Here is a 15,385-nt window from a genome sequence, read left to right on the forward strand (position 1 = left end):
AAACTATAGTAAAACGAATCGACCTTTCCTTTATGACCTTCCCTTTCAACAACTACGATAGCCATTCGAAGATTCTCACACGTCCTGTAGCCTATATTTCTCTTATGAAGCGCATTGCTCCCGAGCCGATATTCTTCTGCTCATATATCAAGACTTCTAGCGATCGCGAAAATGAAGATACCTCATCGCCATCTAAGAATACATATCTACACTAGCAGTTTGAAGAGATATAATTGAGTGTCGTATTACCCCGACGCGACAACACTGCAACTATGATTGGATTGAACGGGTTCTGAAACGTTCTTCGCGTGCTTGCCCGGAGTCACTAGCGTGACTGCCACGAGTGTTCTCCCTTCGCCGCTTCCTCGCACGCTTCTCACATCTCTCATCACCCCTCAAGTCCTCGCTCCTGTCGCACACCCCATCACTTACCGAAGCGCAGGATCGACAATGACGGACCCCAATGACGGCGAGCTGTGCCATTTACTGGAGGACGCCCTCAAGGTGTTCGACGACATCAAGCCGATTACGGGCTCTGACGTGAAGACGATGCTCTCGACGTACCTTGAGGCGGTCACTGCCAGGCAAACCGGTGTCGACGAAGAGAAGAAGCGTATGTGCGAGAGCCTGATACACGCTTCGAAGGCGCTTCACATCCCGATCAATACAGACACCCCCGCCACCGAACAACTGAATACGCTCGTCCAGGGCGTTACCGCTGCTTTCGAAGCTCGCGACACGGCAAATGACGCCGTCATGAACGCTCTGGTCTTGAACGCGGCTCCTTTCCAGGTCCAGGTCAACCAGAGCCTCGCGCCTGCCGAATACGCCAAAGAGGTTCTTACCGACGTGTCCACCAAGCATACCGCGGCGCTTGCAAAGATCGAAGAATTCGAGAAGAGAGTGGAAGTCATGGCGGATGCTCTGGGATTCAAACTGACCAAGGCACCTGGACGTGAGCAAGTTAAAGAGATTACCGATCACGTCAAGAGGTCTCAAGAGAAGAAAGAGCAGGAACTCGTACAGTGGGAGAGTCAGGTTACCCCGGCGGTTAATCTTGCACCCACCCAACTAGGGGTTCAGTTGCCAGTTCACGGCATTGCTGGGCGGGTCCAGGAGCTTGGCGAAAAAGCTCAAGCCAGCTTCAAGGACACTACTGAACACCAAAAGGATATGTTTGACAGCCTCTTGACAGAAGCTATCGGGATTGTCGAACACTCAATTGGTGGCTATACCGTCGATGAACTCAGTGTTGCTCTTCCAGTTCTCTCCGGCGACGCGGCTTCGACTCTTCAATGGAGTGAGCAAGAGAAGAAGCGAATCACACAAGCGGCTGAGAAGCGTGACGCAGATATCCAGACGAGAAGGATTGAGAGCGAACAGATATTGCGGGACATGATCCAGAGATCGTACAAGAACCTTTATCCACATGCCAAGTCACTCCCATCGCTCACTCCGAAACATACCATCCAGCAACTCAAAGAGTGGACGACCGAGGTTCATGACCTATTCCAGGCCCTACCTCATGAACAGATCGAGGCGGACGTGGGCCTTACAGACGCGCGAACGGATGTCATGCTCCGGCTACGGGCCAGCCTTTACATGTTTGTGAGTGATGCGTTTGATGCTGCGGATCTCTCTACGGCTGATGAAGACTGGCCTCTCACTTACGAGGAAGACGATCCCGTCATTGCCGTGGATGCCGAGCATTTTGTCGCCGAGCGTCTGGACGTTCTGCAGAAAGCGCTCGACGCGCAGCGCGAAACTGCCAAGAAGAGCACCGCTGCTCAACTACAGCTGCTGGCTGCCGAGATCGACCACATCACTTGTCTCGCCTGCCGTTGTACCACTGTGCAAGATCCGATGTACAAGTTCCCAGCCGTCGATCCCTGGAGCTCCGAGGAAGCACTGTTACAGCGGCGTAGAGATTTCGATTATTGGTTCAAAGAGGAGTTCGCAGAGCACCAGCTTGCGATCAAAGAGTCTACCGAGTACGATCTTCACTTCAGCTACGGCCAGCTCCTCCGATGGGTGGCAGGCAGGGTGTTCGGCCGCCTGCACCGCTTCCAGTCGCTACTCCACAAAGAGGAAGACCTGCAGATGTTTCTCTTTGACGCGACATACTTGTCGTACGACGTGAACAAGAAGAACGCCACGACCTTGGCATACTGGCTCATCGACAAAGGCAAGAACCTCGAGAACGTCATCAAAGAGCGATCGTCCGATGCGATGGAAGCCCAGCAGCAGGTTTTGCATCTCCGTGGTGTTCTTGGAGACGCGCGTGACTATTACACTACCCTGGAGAAGGCTATCGACGCGTCGTACGTCGTGGTCCTCGCGAGAGAGGAGGAAATCGCCAAGCTCAAGCAGCTCCAGGCTCCTCCGGGATAGGTTCGCTCACGCAGGAACACACCTCCACCTCATATAAGAAGAAAATAGTGACCACCCAGGAGTCTACGTTGGCGTTGGGACACCTACTCTTCAAGCTTTTGCCTCGATGCAGTCTGCAGATCTGTTCAGTTTCCTTCTTGTGCGAGGGGTGCGTCGGTAGTTCGCACATGGAGGCAAAGGGTATTTCACGCAGCAATGCAAGATGACCCACTCACGATGGGAAGGAGGTAGTTCATGGTATACAAAAGGCCTGGACTTTGGAGTTCGTAGCAACAATCAAGGGTCAAGCACAGATATGAGGGATGCGTGATGAACGGAAAACTAACATTGTGATCTCAGAGACAGCGAGACTGTTGTTATACGCATCTGACGTTTCGAAACACCTCCCACGGAATAAGAGTAGCGGTAAATCGACGCGGTTGCTGTGCTGTGTTGTGACGTCATATCCTCTCTGGAAATACAGGTATGTTAGAAGGGACTCAAACATCAGCTGCAGATGGCGACGACGACATCAACGTTCGTTGCATCATGAAACCTTTGTGTCACGAATCTTACCGTCAATATATCTTTCTTTGTCCGAAATAACGACAAGAAAGGGCTGATGTAGTTCAGTGGATGGCCTGCGCGAGTATAAAACCTTCGTTCTCCGTGCAACGTTCTCTCTTCACTTCCATAGCAAAACTCCTTTTTGCGAAAAGCGCCGGAGGAACTCGACATGTCTCTGCCTTCCGTGTCTCAACTCCAAGTTTGATCCGACTAAAAAGTCCCAACGTGTACTAAATGTGCGAAGCACGAAGCGGAGTCTGTACAGCGCGAGCTCAGATACTGTTATCTAGATTTGCATCCTGATAAAGTCATAGCAGTACTGCCCAAGTGTGCGGATATATTAAGCGCACGCGGTTCTCACAGGCTTCCCTCTTATCCACACAATACCCAGGTTGTTTACCAAAAAGAGAAGCCAGTGAACCTATGTCTGCGTTCTCCGCGCCTTCGTCGCAAATCTAGATTCACCCAAAAGCACTAAACTCACATATGATGTAGCAACGCAGGCCTTGAGGTTTTGTTCAAAGTCGACGCCCAGTGCTTCATGCCTTCATTGCGCTGTCTCGTGATTGCTTTATCAAAAACGCAACAGGCACGTGTATGAGAGCACTGCTTCGGAGTGCGTGTATATAAACTCAACACCATCTTCACCTCGCTTTCTGCTTATACACACACGAACTCTACTTTTCACCAAAATACATGGAGACGAGGTTCGATGTCTTTGTTTTCTGGGGCTTTGTCGCAAACCTGACTCTACAAAAAAAATCAGATCATCAGCTATATGTGGCCGAGTCGAAGCTCGGCTTTTGTTCAAAGTACACACGTGGATACCCATGGCGTTTGGGAACGCTTACTCCACCTTGGTATCAAATTATGCAGGATCTCAACTCATGTCAGTGTTGCTCGGGAATGCGGGTATATAAACCTCTTTTCCAGCCTGTCCTTCTCGTCTTCATCACACCACTCCCAGAGTGCATTCTCCAAAACGATTAGTCCTTCGGGTTCATGTCCTGCGTCGGCCTCCTGTCTCTTTGAAACGCGATCCAAGATAGAAGGGAAAAGCCTGATGGCGCTGCTCGCTTTTCAAAATGTCACACTCAGAGGGCATGATCGACCGCTGCACTCTATGCCGCATTGTGTTATCGGAAAACCAAAATGCTTGACTGAGCTATGGATGTCCGTCTCTTTCTCCGCGGCACATCTCATAATCGGAGATGGTGGAAGAAACTTCTTGATTTCATTCGCCTCCAAAGCGAAGTGCAAGCAAATGATGCGCAAAAGTCTTGTCCAAAAGGACATGTCCAGTGCAGTGTGGCAGCAAAACGGCAATGGCGAGCGACCAAAACAATATTTCGCCAATGCGATGATGTGGGGGTGCGAACAAAAAGGCGACCCGGTGCAGACAAGCGCGGTGCGCCTTTTGAGATTGATTTTCAAAAGAAAGGTTTAAGAACGTCATGTTCGAGTGTGCCAAAGGTTGAATGGTCATGGGTGAAGATACGCGATTCCAAAAATCACCTGGCGGAGAATGATGTGAAGAAAGAGCTCTGGAGCCCAAGTTGCATTGATGCGCAAAGTCGAACGCCGTCGACCATTATCCAAGTCCTTGGCCGCAGCCCCCAAGTTCAAACCAGACATATCCATGCCGTGCCAGTATTCAGTCCATCAAAAGAAAAAATGACACGATCTATGTGCCGCAAACCAAACACGCGCACGCAAATGCCATGCTATGTTACACGCGGTCTATACGTCTATGCCAAACAGCAGTCGCATGTATAGGTAATGACCGTCATCGTCGGACCGATCGCTCGTCGACGAAGAAGAGGAAGAAGGTGTCGGGGTATCGCAGAAGTGTGTAATTCGTCGAACATCGCTTAAACAATGAGCAGCTTCTCAACGTTCTCGCCCGCGCTGCGCTCGCTCATGCGGTTCCACGCGGCGTAGGTGAGGACACCGCAGGCGGCCCACATGACGGGGACGGCGGCTTCGGCGCCAGCTGTCACAAACTTTAGTATGATTATTTCATTTTTGATGCTTCCTTTGCATGACGTACTTGGGCGCTCGGCCTGCGCAGCCATCTCCATGACGCGGGCTGCGCTGCTGGTTGAGCTGGAGGAGTTGGCGCGGATGGTGGCGGGTGCGATGCGCTTGCCGGCGAAGGCAGCGGTTATGGGGACGCGGGTGGCGATACGTGCGAACATGTTGTTGATGTAGTTGAGGTTTGAGGATATGTTATCGAGGAAACCGAGTTTATGTAGCGACAAGTGGCGACGTGAGTAATCTCAGTACTGACACGTATAAACAAACGATTGCAGTCGTCGTCGCAGAAAGCCCTCTTGAAAACGTAGAAAGTGAACGTGCGTGGTTTCGAGTGAATCCGGGGAAAGAGGACACAGACACGGAACACGGTTTATATAAAGAAAGTGGGCCTAGGGAAGGAGTTGACAGGGCTGAAGGGAAAGGAGGCGAGGCCGGAGATGGCGCGAGCAGAAAATTTAGGGGCGGTGAGCGATCCGTGCAGGGATGTGCCAGGTCGAGATAGGCTTGGCCGCCAGCACGTGAGTGGGTCGGGTGCGGAAATAGCAAATGTGAAGTCTGGGGTAATGTCACTTTTTGAGGAAGGCATGGCCCTTGCATCACGCGGCCTGCACTCATGCTGAGAAGTCTTGAAGATGATGCATTATACGTATCGCGATCGAATGGCGACTGACAATGAGGCTCTCCGAGTTCCCCCCGGCTCTATCTCGCAAAGAGCCGCAGAGACCCTGCTTTGAGATCGGCACTGCGGCGCATCCCCGGCCTTCTAGACGAATCTACCGAGAATTAACCTGCCCTCGCCACCCCCAGTCTCAACAATAACTTAACAACGACTCAACAACAAATCTAGGTCGTGAGCACTTGTTCTTACACGGTTCATCGGCATTCACTATAGCAGTCATCAAAACCTCGGCTCCGATGAATCAACAAGCTCGTGGCATGTGCCGTGCCTGACGAACTCGCCTTGGAGGCATTCATTTGCATCCAAACACTACCTGCGAACTGAAGGGAGGGCACAGCCCTTCATATAAATCCTCGTGCTCACGTGCTGAGAAAATAGTACCAGCTGAAGGTTGCGCCAATTTCAAACTCAAGCCTCCACTCAGTAGTTCTGCCACAGGAAGTCCTCAAGCTTCCTCCCCTCGCACACCTTCACGATTGCGTCTCGCGTCATGGCCACCGAGCGTATTTCACGGAACCTCTTGTCTGCCATCCGGTCATTGCGACCACGTAACTTCAAGTCGACATCGGACATCGTTAGACGAACGCAAAGTAACGCCGAGTCGATGCTATCACTGTGTATCTCGAGATATCCACACGAGTCTAACGCATGAGTTAACGGGTCGAATAACGTAGGCCCACACTCCCCGAAGCGAGTGGCGACCTCGAACAGTATGGCCCTGCAAAGACCGTAAACCGCAAAACAATTCAGCCGAGCTATTGGGAAGGCTCCCTCGTATTCCGGTTCGATGACGTCTTGCGCGCGACGGATGAGTTCCGATGGCGGATACGAAGTCTGGATATCGGTCTTGCGTTTGTCCCTATCAAGCCGTCGAATTACATTAGGGTCGCCCGTGAGTTTGACCCAAAGCTCGGGAGTGGGTATGTAAACATTGTGAAAGCTGTCTTGCGCGGAGAGTTCCATGGTACTAAATCGGATCTTGTTTCGTTCGCCAGCGACTTGCTGGGGTACTTTCTTTGGGGTTGTGGTCAACTCTGTGAAGTCCTTCGTTAACTTCTTCACGAACCTCGCACCACAATGGATCTCAAAGGTGTTCAGAAACTTCTCTCGAGGTTCTTGCTTTCCCGGGAAAACCACTGTCTTGAACAAACTTTGGAGATGTTCCAATACTGGTATCTGGGGGCATCCAGCATCGATTTGCCGTAGCATGTTGTAAAGATGCATTATAGCGCCGAACATTTTCTGCTCGTTGAGAACCGCAAGGCCACAGTAGAGCGTAAAGTCAGATATAGCGGACATGTAACTTCCCGTGACCCAAGGTGATTGAGAATAAAGGTCGAACGTCTTGACAGCAAGGAACTTCTCCAGGTTCATCTTGAGTAGCTCGATGGTGTCCCCTGTCAGATTTTGATGTTGCTGCAGCTCTGCTATCGCGCGAAGCACTTCGTTCGCTCGGCTTAGTACAATGATGCGGCAGTTCGACGGCGTCTTTCCTAATCTCTCGCATTCGTGCAGAAAGCTACGCCCGCTTTCCAGTAGCATGTGCGTTGCTACCAATTCCGAGAACCAAGTCACCTTCTTCGAAGATTCAGCGACAAGAGGAAGCGCTGAGGGGTGTTGTAGATGTCCTTGCCTGATATACGCCCATCGGGGCGAGGCATTTTGCGCTTTGTTTGAATCCGGATCGAGTTGGTACGCTTGATAGGCGGGGTGTAGAGAAATACTCTTGACTATAGATCCGAGCAGCATGCGCTCATAGTCGTAACGGTCGGCGCAAATCCTTTCGCCTGCTACTTGGCGATCCTCTTGGGAGAGCTGAGATCCATCGCGCGATGCGAACTCGGTGACTGCCCCGACGAAATCCTCTTTGACACTGCGCTCCTCAGACGGGTTGCGAAAGAAGTCTTGGAAACGACGCCGCTCGTTCTCGAAAGACCGCGGGACTTGTTTTGTTTCTGCAAAAGTGTTCAGAAGTCTGAAGGGCCAGATTAGACCAGTGCCATGAGTTAGCTCGACAAAGGATGAAGACGTTACAGATTCGCTAAATTTTGTCGATGTCAATTCGTCCGCAGTGATGTCTAGCCGTAGACTACCACAGTCCCCAATCTCACTAAACACGCCCTGCTGAATAGTGACGTCCTTGCTCGCGTGACATTTCAACCGTCTCATGAAGTGCTGAGCCATGTTCGTCAACCATCCGGCGGCTGCGAGAGATGTGTCGCCGCGAGCAAACGACCTCCAAATGGCATTCGTAGTGTCCACAATGGCCTGGTATTCTGTGAGGTGGGTTTGGATAGCAATCGCATCCTCGATGGGGTCTTCTACAATCGCGGATCGTTTGGGACTAGTTCTTGGCAGGCTGTCTTGCCAGTATTGAGATGCGGATCCGTCATGATCTTTCTCGGCTTCTATCAGTCCAATCAGCGCCTCGAAGCTGTTCGTAGAAGCGGGAGGGAATGCGTCGGATGACGCGCTCAGCGCGCCCTTTGTGGCCTTCTTCTTCTGCCTGACTTTTGGCATGAGCAACGCACATGCTTCAGCCAAGGTCTCGTTGAAGATCTTATGACGTTCAGTCGACTCTTGAACTTCTTGCGTGGAAGATGGCAGCGCCTCGTAGTACCTGGTCAACTTGCTGCGATTTAATATGACGTTCTTGAAAGCCGCTTGAATGTCCACGGGTGGCTTCTTACCCATGCTTGCGGCCTGGCGAGCGCGTTCAGCGATCTCGCGCACCGTCAACCCGGCTGCGTGTGACTGATCTTGTTGCTCCTGGCTTGATCGTGTTTTAGTTGTAGCTGACGAATCGAAAGACACGAGCCAACTGATGACAATGGAAGTTCCTTGCTTGTACGTGCGATAAATCTCGGATAGGGTCGGCGGGAGCCGCTCCGGTGCTTTGGTGGGGGGTTGCGCAGACATCGTGAAGCGACTGGGCTTGTGATCGGAAATGTCGTTTCAAGTCGATTCGGTGCTGTGTGAGAAAGGGGAAGCTGGGGGCGTGTCGCTATGCTTAATGGTGGGGGAGCTCGCAGTCTTGTAGTTCTGCGGAAGCAGAAAAATCATGTTCTAGGCTGCAACGCATGCAACATCCCACACGTGACTGGCTGTGAGAGTTTAGCGCAGCATCATCCCATGGTTCAGCGGGATCGAGCTCGAAAGTGAGATCGTGCATGTAAATTGTGTAGGTTGGGAAGCCTGCAAGTGCCCCCATCGCAGAACGCAGTCGCATGACCCATGCGTCGCCATCAAGCTGACCACCAGATGCGCGCTTCTTCCATCGGGGCCTTGGTGGGAGGCTGGTGTCGCAAGATTGACGAGAACCTGCGCCGTGGATCTAATTACAGTGTTTCGGCTTGGATAAGGTGCTGCGGTTGTGTAGCAGCGATCGTTCATCGCTCGACGCGTCCGGCATCGCGAGGCATGGCACCTTCGAGAAAAGGGAAAGCGCAAGCGTTGCACATGCGAGTGGACACCATTACAGCCGTGCGACCTACACAGTGGAAGCTACAGATGCGCGTAAAAGATGGCAAGATTCGCTTCACCAATGATATTGACAGTGCCTGGGATGAAAGGCTGCTGCGGGACACGGGCGGGGAGATTGTTCAGCGGACTGACGCGCCAAGCTTTTGATCAATGAGGCTAGTCTGACTCTCGGGAACGAACCGGAAGGAACGATTTCTCGGACTACTCATTAACATGGAGCGTCCCATTTCGGCCACTTTCAACAGCGACGATGAGTGCACATATACTCAGCTTAGACGTGTTCATTACGGCTGGCCGGTTCATCTAACGCGACACTATTATTACACTATTTGCTGAAGCCACTACATCCGCCTCACATATCCTTCCATAGGTAGTCCTCTGGCTTGACGTCCCCGCAAACCTTGACCATAGCGTCACGCAGGAGAGCCAAACACTCATTTTGCCTGGCCCGTTTCAGCCCCGCAGCCCCAGACTTCAAATCTTTTTTATCGATGAAGAGCCTGGCCTGCTCCAAGAAGTCGTTGGCAGCTTTCACAGTGTTTGATGAAATGTCGGGAAAGCTATCAACCCCGGAGTTCTCCACGATGGTCCTGCTCCATAGTTGCATATCTTCCGGTAGACCCCCTGGCTTCGAGATGCGGCCGGCAACATCCTTGAAGAAGTCGAGCATCAGGTCCATAACAGCGAAGAAGTTGACCTTTGCTACTGGAAACGGCCCTTCGAATTCCGGTAGTATGTGGTCCTTCGCGCGAAGTAGGATCTCGGAAGGCGTGAAGTGAGCTAGGACGTTGGGCCTAACATCGTGCTTTCTGTTCGAGAGCAGCTTGTCCGTGATCTTGACTAAGAAGTTAGTGTCCAAACGGCATTGAAGTATGGTCTGGGTTGCGAATTCTGACATGGTCCATATACTGATTGGAGGGGCAGTTCGAACGTTATTAGTTCTTTCTACCATTCGTTTCAACCCGGCGAATTCCGGCATTCCATTTCTCATATACCACAGCTCCTGGCCATTGGTGACCCGAGCCGTGTTATCGAAGTTGGATGTGGGCCGTCCTTGAGAATGTGGAAAGATCGCCGGGCTGAGAAGGTCACAAAGATGCTCCAAGATGGGAATACGGGGGCAAGAAAACCCAATCTGTTGGAGCATATTGTACATATGCAGCATGTTGGAGAGACATCCGTCCTTGTTAAGCGGCCAGCTACCAACCAACATGTTGCGCGCCGCGATGGTCGCCATGTAGCTCCCAGCGACCCACGGTGATTGTGAGTATAAGTCAAACACCTTCAGGGAACTGAATTTGTCCAGTTGTTTGACGTAGTCCTTCGCCCTGGGGGTCCAACGGTCTAACGACTTGGCCTTGGCCGGATCTTTGCCGGCTTCAAGTAGCTTTAAGATCGCATTCCGGCTGTCGTTTGCGAATGATAAGACTTTAATGCGGCTGTTCGTAATACGCAGATACTCGGTAGGCTTCGGTGGGTTCAAGCTGCTGCGGCAGCTCTCTACGAATAAGTGTACCCCCATGATGAGACTCGTTCGCATTATCATCTTGGGCTTTTGGGCTTCTTTAAGTAGCCATAAGAGAGGGACGCTTAGCGGGAACTGTAGATTGTCCTCGCCATACGAATCCTTCATCCAATCGCTTCTACAACTCAACGAATCCATCATTTCTTCGAAAGGTGAGGCCCACAACGGATGTTGATAGATGCTTCGGAACATAGACCGCACAATGTCTTGATCGTGTTGGTATCGCTTGGTTGCAATGTTCGTGAGCTTTTGGACATGCTCAGCGACAGTATTGGCCTCCTTTGTTGGAAGGTAGGCCAGGATCGAATCAACGAAGTCTTGCTTAAGGGCCTTCTGTTGCGAGTGCGCCTTGAAATAATCTTCGAACTTGCGGCGCTCCACGAGGTTCAAAGACTCATCTTTTGCTCCGATTAGCGCCTCGAATTGACAAATTTCGTTGTATGGCCAGATGAGACCGTAACCGTTAGTTAGATCCTGGAAGAAATCTTGCTCATGGCCTGATCTAAATCCTTCAGGATCTTGCAACCACCTGGGCACAAAGCTGCCTCTTGCTTCTGCCGGGTTGTCTTTTTCATGGAAAAACGACCTCAACAGTGCGTCATGATGATCCGTAACGGGTGATTGTGAACGAATCCATTGGATCAAGTAATTTTGCACCATGTTCGTGAGCGATCCTGCCGCAGCCAGAGATATTTCACCAGCAGAAACGGACTTCCATAAATTCTTGATCGTCTCGATGGTAGTTTGAAGCTCTGTAACGTAGGTATGCAGCGCAACAGCTTCGCCAACGGAGTCGTCGGTGATGGAAGAGTTGGCGGAGTTACTGGGGGCTTCAGCTTGCCAAAAGTCTGATGCGCAGGCGTCGAAATCGGGCTCCTCCTCAACAATATGAGCTAGAGTTTCGAATGAGTTAACGGTGGGTGTCGCTTGCGAAACATTCGTGATTGGCCTCTTCGGTTTGCCCTTTGGTGACTCTGTCGGGAAGAGAATCGAATACGCCTGGGCGAGAGTCTCATTGAAGACCTTGTGACGCGTTGTCGCCGCGATGGTATCAGCCGACGTTGTAGGGAGACGATCATAATACTTGGTGAGCTTGTTACGGTTGACGAGAACGACCTTGAACGCGTCATGAATCGTTTGTGGGGGGTTACGTTTGCTTTTCGAGGCTTTCTTCGCTTTCTCCAGCAGTTGCTTGATGGTAATGGCATTAGCTGCTGATACTGGCGTGGGGCTCCTGTCGAATGATGTAAGCCATTCCAGTACCAAACAGGTTCCGCGCTTGTACGTCTGGTATACGGTAAACAGGGTTGACGGCAGCCGATCGTTGCTGGTGGGAGTTGATGTAGCCATCTTGATCGTTTATCAGCGTACAGGGGATTACGTTCCTTATATTGTAGCCACAAAGCATGAAAGACCAATTTTCGTTCAACTATGGTCGTTTCTACCGCGATCGGTCGAGCTGGATGATGCAACCATGGTTCGCTCCATGAGTCACTCCCAGACACATAGCGCACGACCTTACCTCGCCCAGATCACGGAGGGCGCACATTGCTGTGCGGAACCTCTGTGATGTCTTGAGGTCGCGAGGAGAAGACATCTCACTAAAAGCGCGCAAAACTAGACACAATAAGCCATCGTAGCCGCCTCACTGAAGCGTGATGATGTCGCGCGTAGCTAGCAAAAACGTGCCACCTCGAGGATGCGGGAAGGAGACATCTCACGCGATGCGCGCACAACTGGACACAATATACTATTGTAGACGCCTCGCTGAAGCGTGATGTCGCGGGGATCCAAAATCGACTCGAGGCTGCGAGGCGACGACATCTCACTCGTCGCGCGCAAACCTCGATGCAACAAACCATTGTAGGCGCCCCACTGCACCACGATTTTGCGCATCGACCAAGAACATTGCGGGCGCGATACCATCAGTGCAAAAGCTGAGGTGATGACTGGATGCGACAATTGGGCTATCCGTGGAACGAAGATGACTCCCCAGCCGCGCTAGCCTGCATGCGGACCACCACACGTAGAATGCCATCAGGGACGGAGGTGATGCCAGCAAGCAATGCGCACATACCGTGGCTGGCATGAGCGTGATAGCCATTGGCGGGAAGTAATTCTTGGGGGTGTGCTGTGCGAAGAAGCGGCTCAAAGTGCGCGCAACTGCAGACGTCATCGATAAGAGGGCAGCACCGCCATGACCATCGCAACTGCTCGTTATCAGCAAATGACTGTGATGTTCCATGAAAGATACGAATGCAGCAAGGGCGATAGATGACTCTCGAGGGTGTCCGGATGGAGAAGCCACTCAAATTCCACGCGCACCTAAATAAGTCATCAACGGAAGTGAAGCGCAACCATAGCCAGCAGAACTATTTGATGTCAGCGTATCGCGCAAATCCCATCCTGTCGCTGATCTGAATGTGATAACAGCGAAGGATGGATTCTGAGGGTGCTGTGCGAGGATGCAACTCGGGGTCTTCGCTCCGGCAGACGTCATCGAGGGAAGCACGGACACTATGGAGGAAAGCGCGCCTGTGGGCTCATGTTTAATGGAGTGAATTAACATCTGACATACTCATTAGCTGCTTTCTGGCATGCTTATCAGAGAAAGCAAACCTATACACAAACTCCGCCCAATGCTTAGGCAATCGAAATACCATCTCCAGCACTCAACAACCCAGAGGTCCCAGTCCCTCTCAAAACCCTATTCCCTATCCCGACCCAAACCCCACATTCCTTCTCATTACAACATCCCCTCATCCCTCATCATGACTTCCCGCCCTTCCGTTGCTTAACCCTCGACCCAATACTATCACTTCCACTCGCTTGCAGTCCCGCACCACTTGCCGGCGTGCTCGGCGCCTCCTCGATCCTATCCATATCCTTCTCAACCTCCACATCCTCCTTGATCAACTTCTCCTTCTCCTCCGTCTCCTCATCCGTCGGCGCATACTCGCTGCGGTCATCATCCGCATCCTTGTACACGACAAAGCGGTACGCGATCCTGCAGATGAAGAACCACCAGAAGAGGTTGACGGCCTGCAGCGATGCGAGGAGGGCGAAGGTGATGTATTGACTGATCCAGCACTTGTATTGTTGCGTTTCCCAGTTTAGCTCAAACGGACCGACGGTTTTGAAGGTGGTGAGGATGGAGTAGATGATTTTGAGGTTGATGTAGTGGCGCGTGTAGCCCCAGATGACCATGAAGACGAAGAAGTAGGGGCCGACGATGGGGGAGTCGATGTAGTTGAGGCATTTGGATGTCTAAACGCGTCAGTAAACCAATCTTGGAGTTGGGGGGAATTCCGACTTACAGCCAAGAAGAAATCCGACACATCATGCGTGATGTACACGGCAATCCCCATGTACGTAAAATGAAACCTGTAGCTCAACCAGATCAAGCTGACAGTAATAACATGATGCGCAACCAACTCCTTAAAGTCCTTCCTCGGCTTCTCCAGCATGAGCAACAGCACAATTGCCTGCTGCGCCCAGTAACTCGCTTGAAGGAGATAGTACGCCTTGACAACGGCCTCGTGCGTGCGGTGCGGAAAGCCCTCATACATCCCAATAGGATTGAAGTACCACACCGGCGTGCGACTCATGATCCAGATGCCAAACGGCCCGTACAGCGCAAAGTACAGCGCCGTGTACGCCTGCTCCATGAACCTGCTCTGTTTATCCCTGTTCTTGATCCCAAGCTTTACCGCAATCGGGCGAATGAGTCGCTGCATGCAGAACTCGCGCGTGAAGCTCAGCACGATGATGTAAAAACCGACGAAAGCAAAGTCACGCCCGCCCTTGCCGTAGTGAACTGGGCCATTGGGATCCGCGCGGACGTGGGCGGGGATGAGCGGGTCGTCGCGTGCGAGCGGGTAGGACAGGAAGAGGCAGGCGGACAGCGGGTTTGACTCGTAGGGGTAGACGAGGTAGAGGAACACGATTGTGAGGCCGAGGATGAGCGGCAGCAGCCAGGTATGGCGGATGCATTGGCGCTTGAATTTGGAGAGGTAGCGGCGTGTTGTTCGTCGTTTGGAGCGGCGGGCGGATTTCTCTGGTTTCTACAGGGTCTTGTCAGTGCGTGCCCTGCATACCCTGGATGAGTGTCAAAAAAGCACTCACCGAGTCCATGCTCGTCGGGCTGTTCAGCGGCGGGGTGCTCGTGCGGTGTGTTGCCAACGCTGGGACGTCGACATCGCCAGGTACATCAGAACCCAGCGCACTAGACTTTCTTCTCCGCCTTGCTGCGCCGTGCGTTGCTGTATTGTGTGGCAGTGCGCCGTTGAGGGGAGGAAACGGTTCCGTCATTGTGAGGTTGAGGAGAAGCGGAACGCGGAAGACGGGTCGGTAGGTGCAATACCTTGTCTGTTGTCAAGGGGAGACAAAACACCTCCCAGTATTACGACGTAGACGACGTAGAAGAAGCTCCGAAGAAGAGCCTGCAGCAGAAGATATAAAGCGGCTGAGATATAAAAGCGGATGCGTTGCTTCTCCTTTCTCTGGCTTTCCCGAGGCTCGCCGCAAGTCAGGTCTCGCTGGCTCGACGTCCCAAGCAATTTCCGACCGGTGGAGTGGAGCCCTTGGCTTTCCGTAGCGCGTCGATCTGCTGTGAGCGAATGCCAGGGGTATGTCTTATGTCAGCGGCGTACTCGCTTAAAGCTACTGTTTAGAAATGCTGGAGAGCCGAATGCGATGTGAATGATGCGGAATGCTTTTTAGAC

General features: G+C 52.1%; 4 protein-coding genes across 4 annotated transcripts; 1 reads left to right on the forward strand and 3 right to left on the reverse strand.

Moving 5' to 3' along the window:
• Positions 1-450: 450 nt before the first annotated feature.
• Positions 451-2,391, forward strand: J4E84_005215 (uncharacterized protein; the record flags this gene model as incomplete). The annotated part of the gene is made up of 1 exon (XM_049387812.1): positions 451-2,391. One exon carries the CDS (start codon positions 451-453, stop codon positions 2,389-2,391), a length of 1,941 nt encoding a protein of 646 aa, XP_049244790.1.
• Positions 2,392-6,073: 3,682 nt separating this feature from the next.
• On the reverse strand, positions 6,074-8,347 carry J4E84_005216 (uncharacterized protein; the record flags this gene model as incomplete). Its single annotated transcript, XM_049387813.1, has 2 exons — positions 6,074-8,316; positions 8,344-8,347. The coding sequence occupies 2 exons, from the start codon at positions 8,345-8,347 to the stop codon at positions 6,074-6,076; spliced, it is 2,247 nt and encodes a 748-aa protein (XP_049244791.1).
• A 1,141-nt stretch (positions 8,348-9,488) lies between these two features.
• On the reverse strand, positions 9,489-12,011 carry J4E84_005217 (uncharacterized protein; the record flags this gene model as incomplete). The annotated part of the gene is made up of 1 exon (XM_049387814.1): positions 9,489-12,011. One exon carries the CDS (start codon positions 12,009-12,011, stop codon positions 9,489-9,491), a length of 2,523 nt encoding a protein of 840 aa, XP_049244792.1.
• Positions 12,012-13,430: 1,419 nt separating this feature from the next.
• Positions 13,431-14,795, reverse strand: J4E84_005218 (uncharacterized protein; the record flags this gene model as incomplete). Its single annotated transcript, XM_049387815.1, has 3 exons — positions 13,431-13,928; positions 13,979-14,725; positions 14,787-14,795. The coding sequence occupies 3 exons, from the start codon at positions 14,793-14,795 to the stop codon at positions 13,431-13,433; spliced, it is 1,254 nt and encodes a 417-aa protein (XP_049244793.1).
• Positions 14,796-15,385: the final 590 nt, after the last annotated feature.

The sequence above is a fragment of the Alternaria hordeiaustralica genome, assembly GCF_023758085.1.
Source record: "Alternaria hordeiaustralica strain BMP 2776 chromosome Unknown scaffold_8, whole genome shotgun sequence".
NCBI lineage: Eukaryota > Fungi > Ascomycota > Dothideomycetes > Pleosporales > Pleosporaceae > Alternaria > Alternaria hordeiaustralica.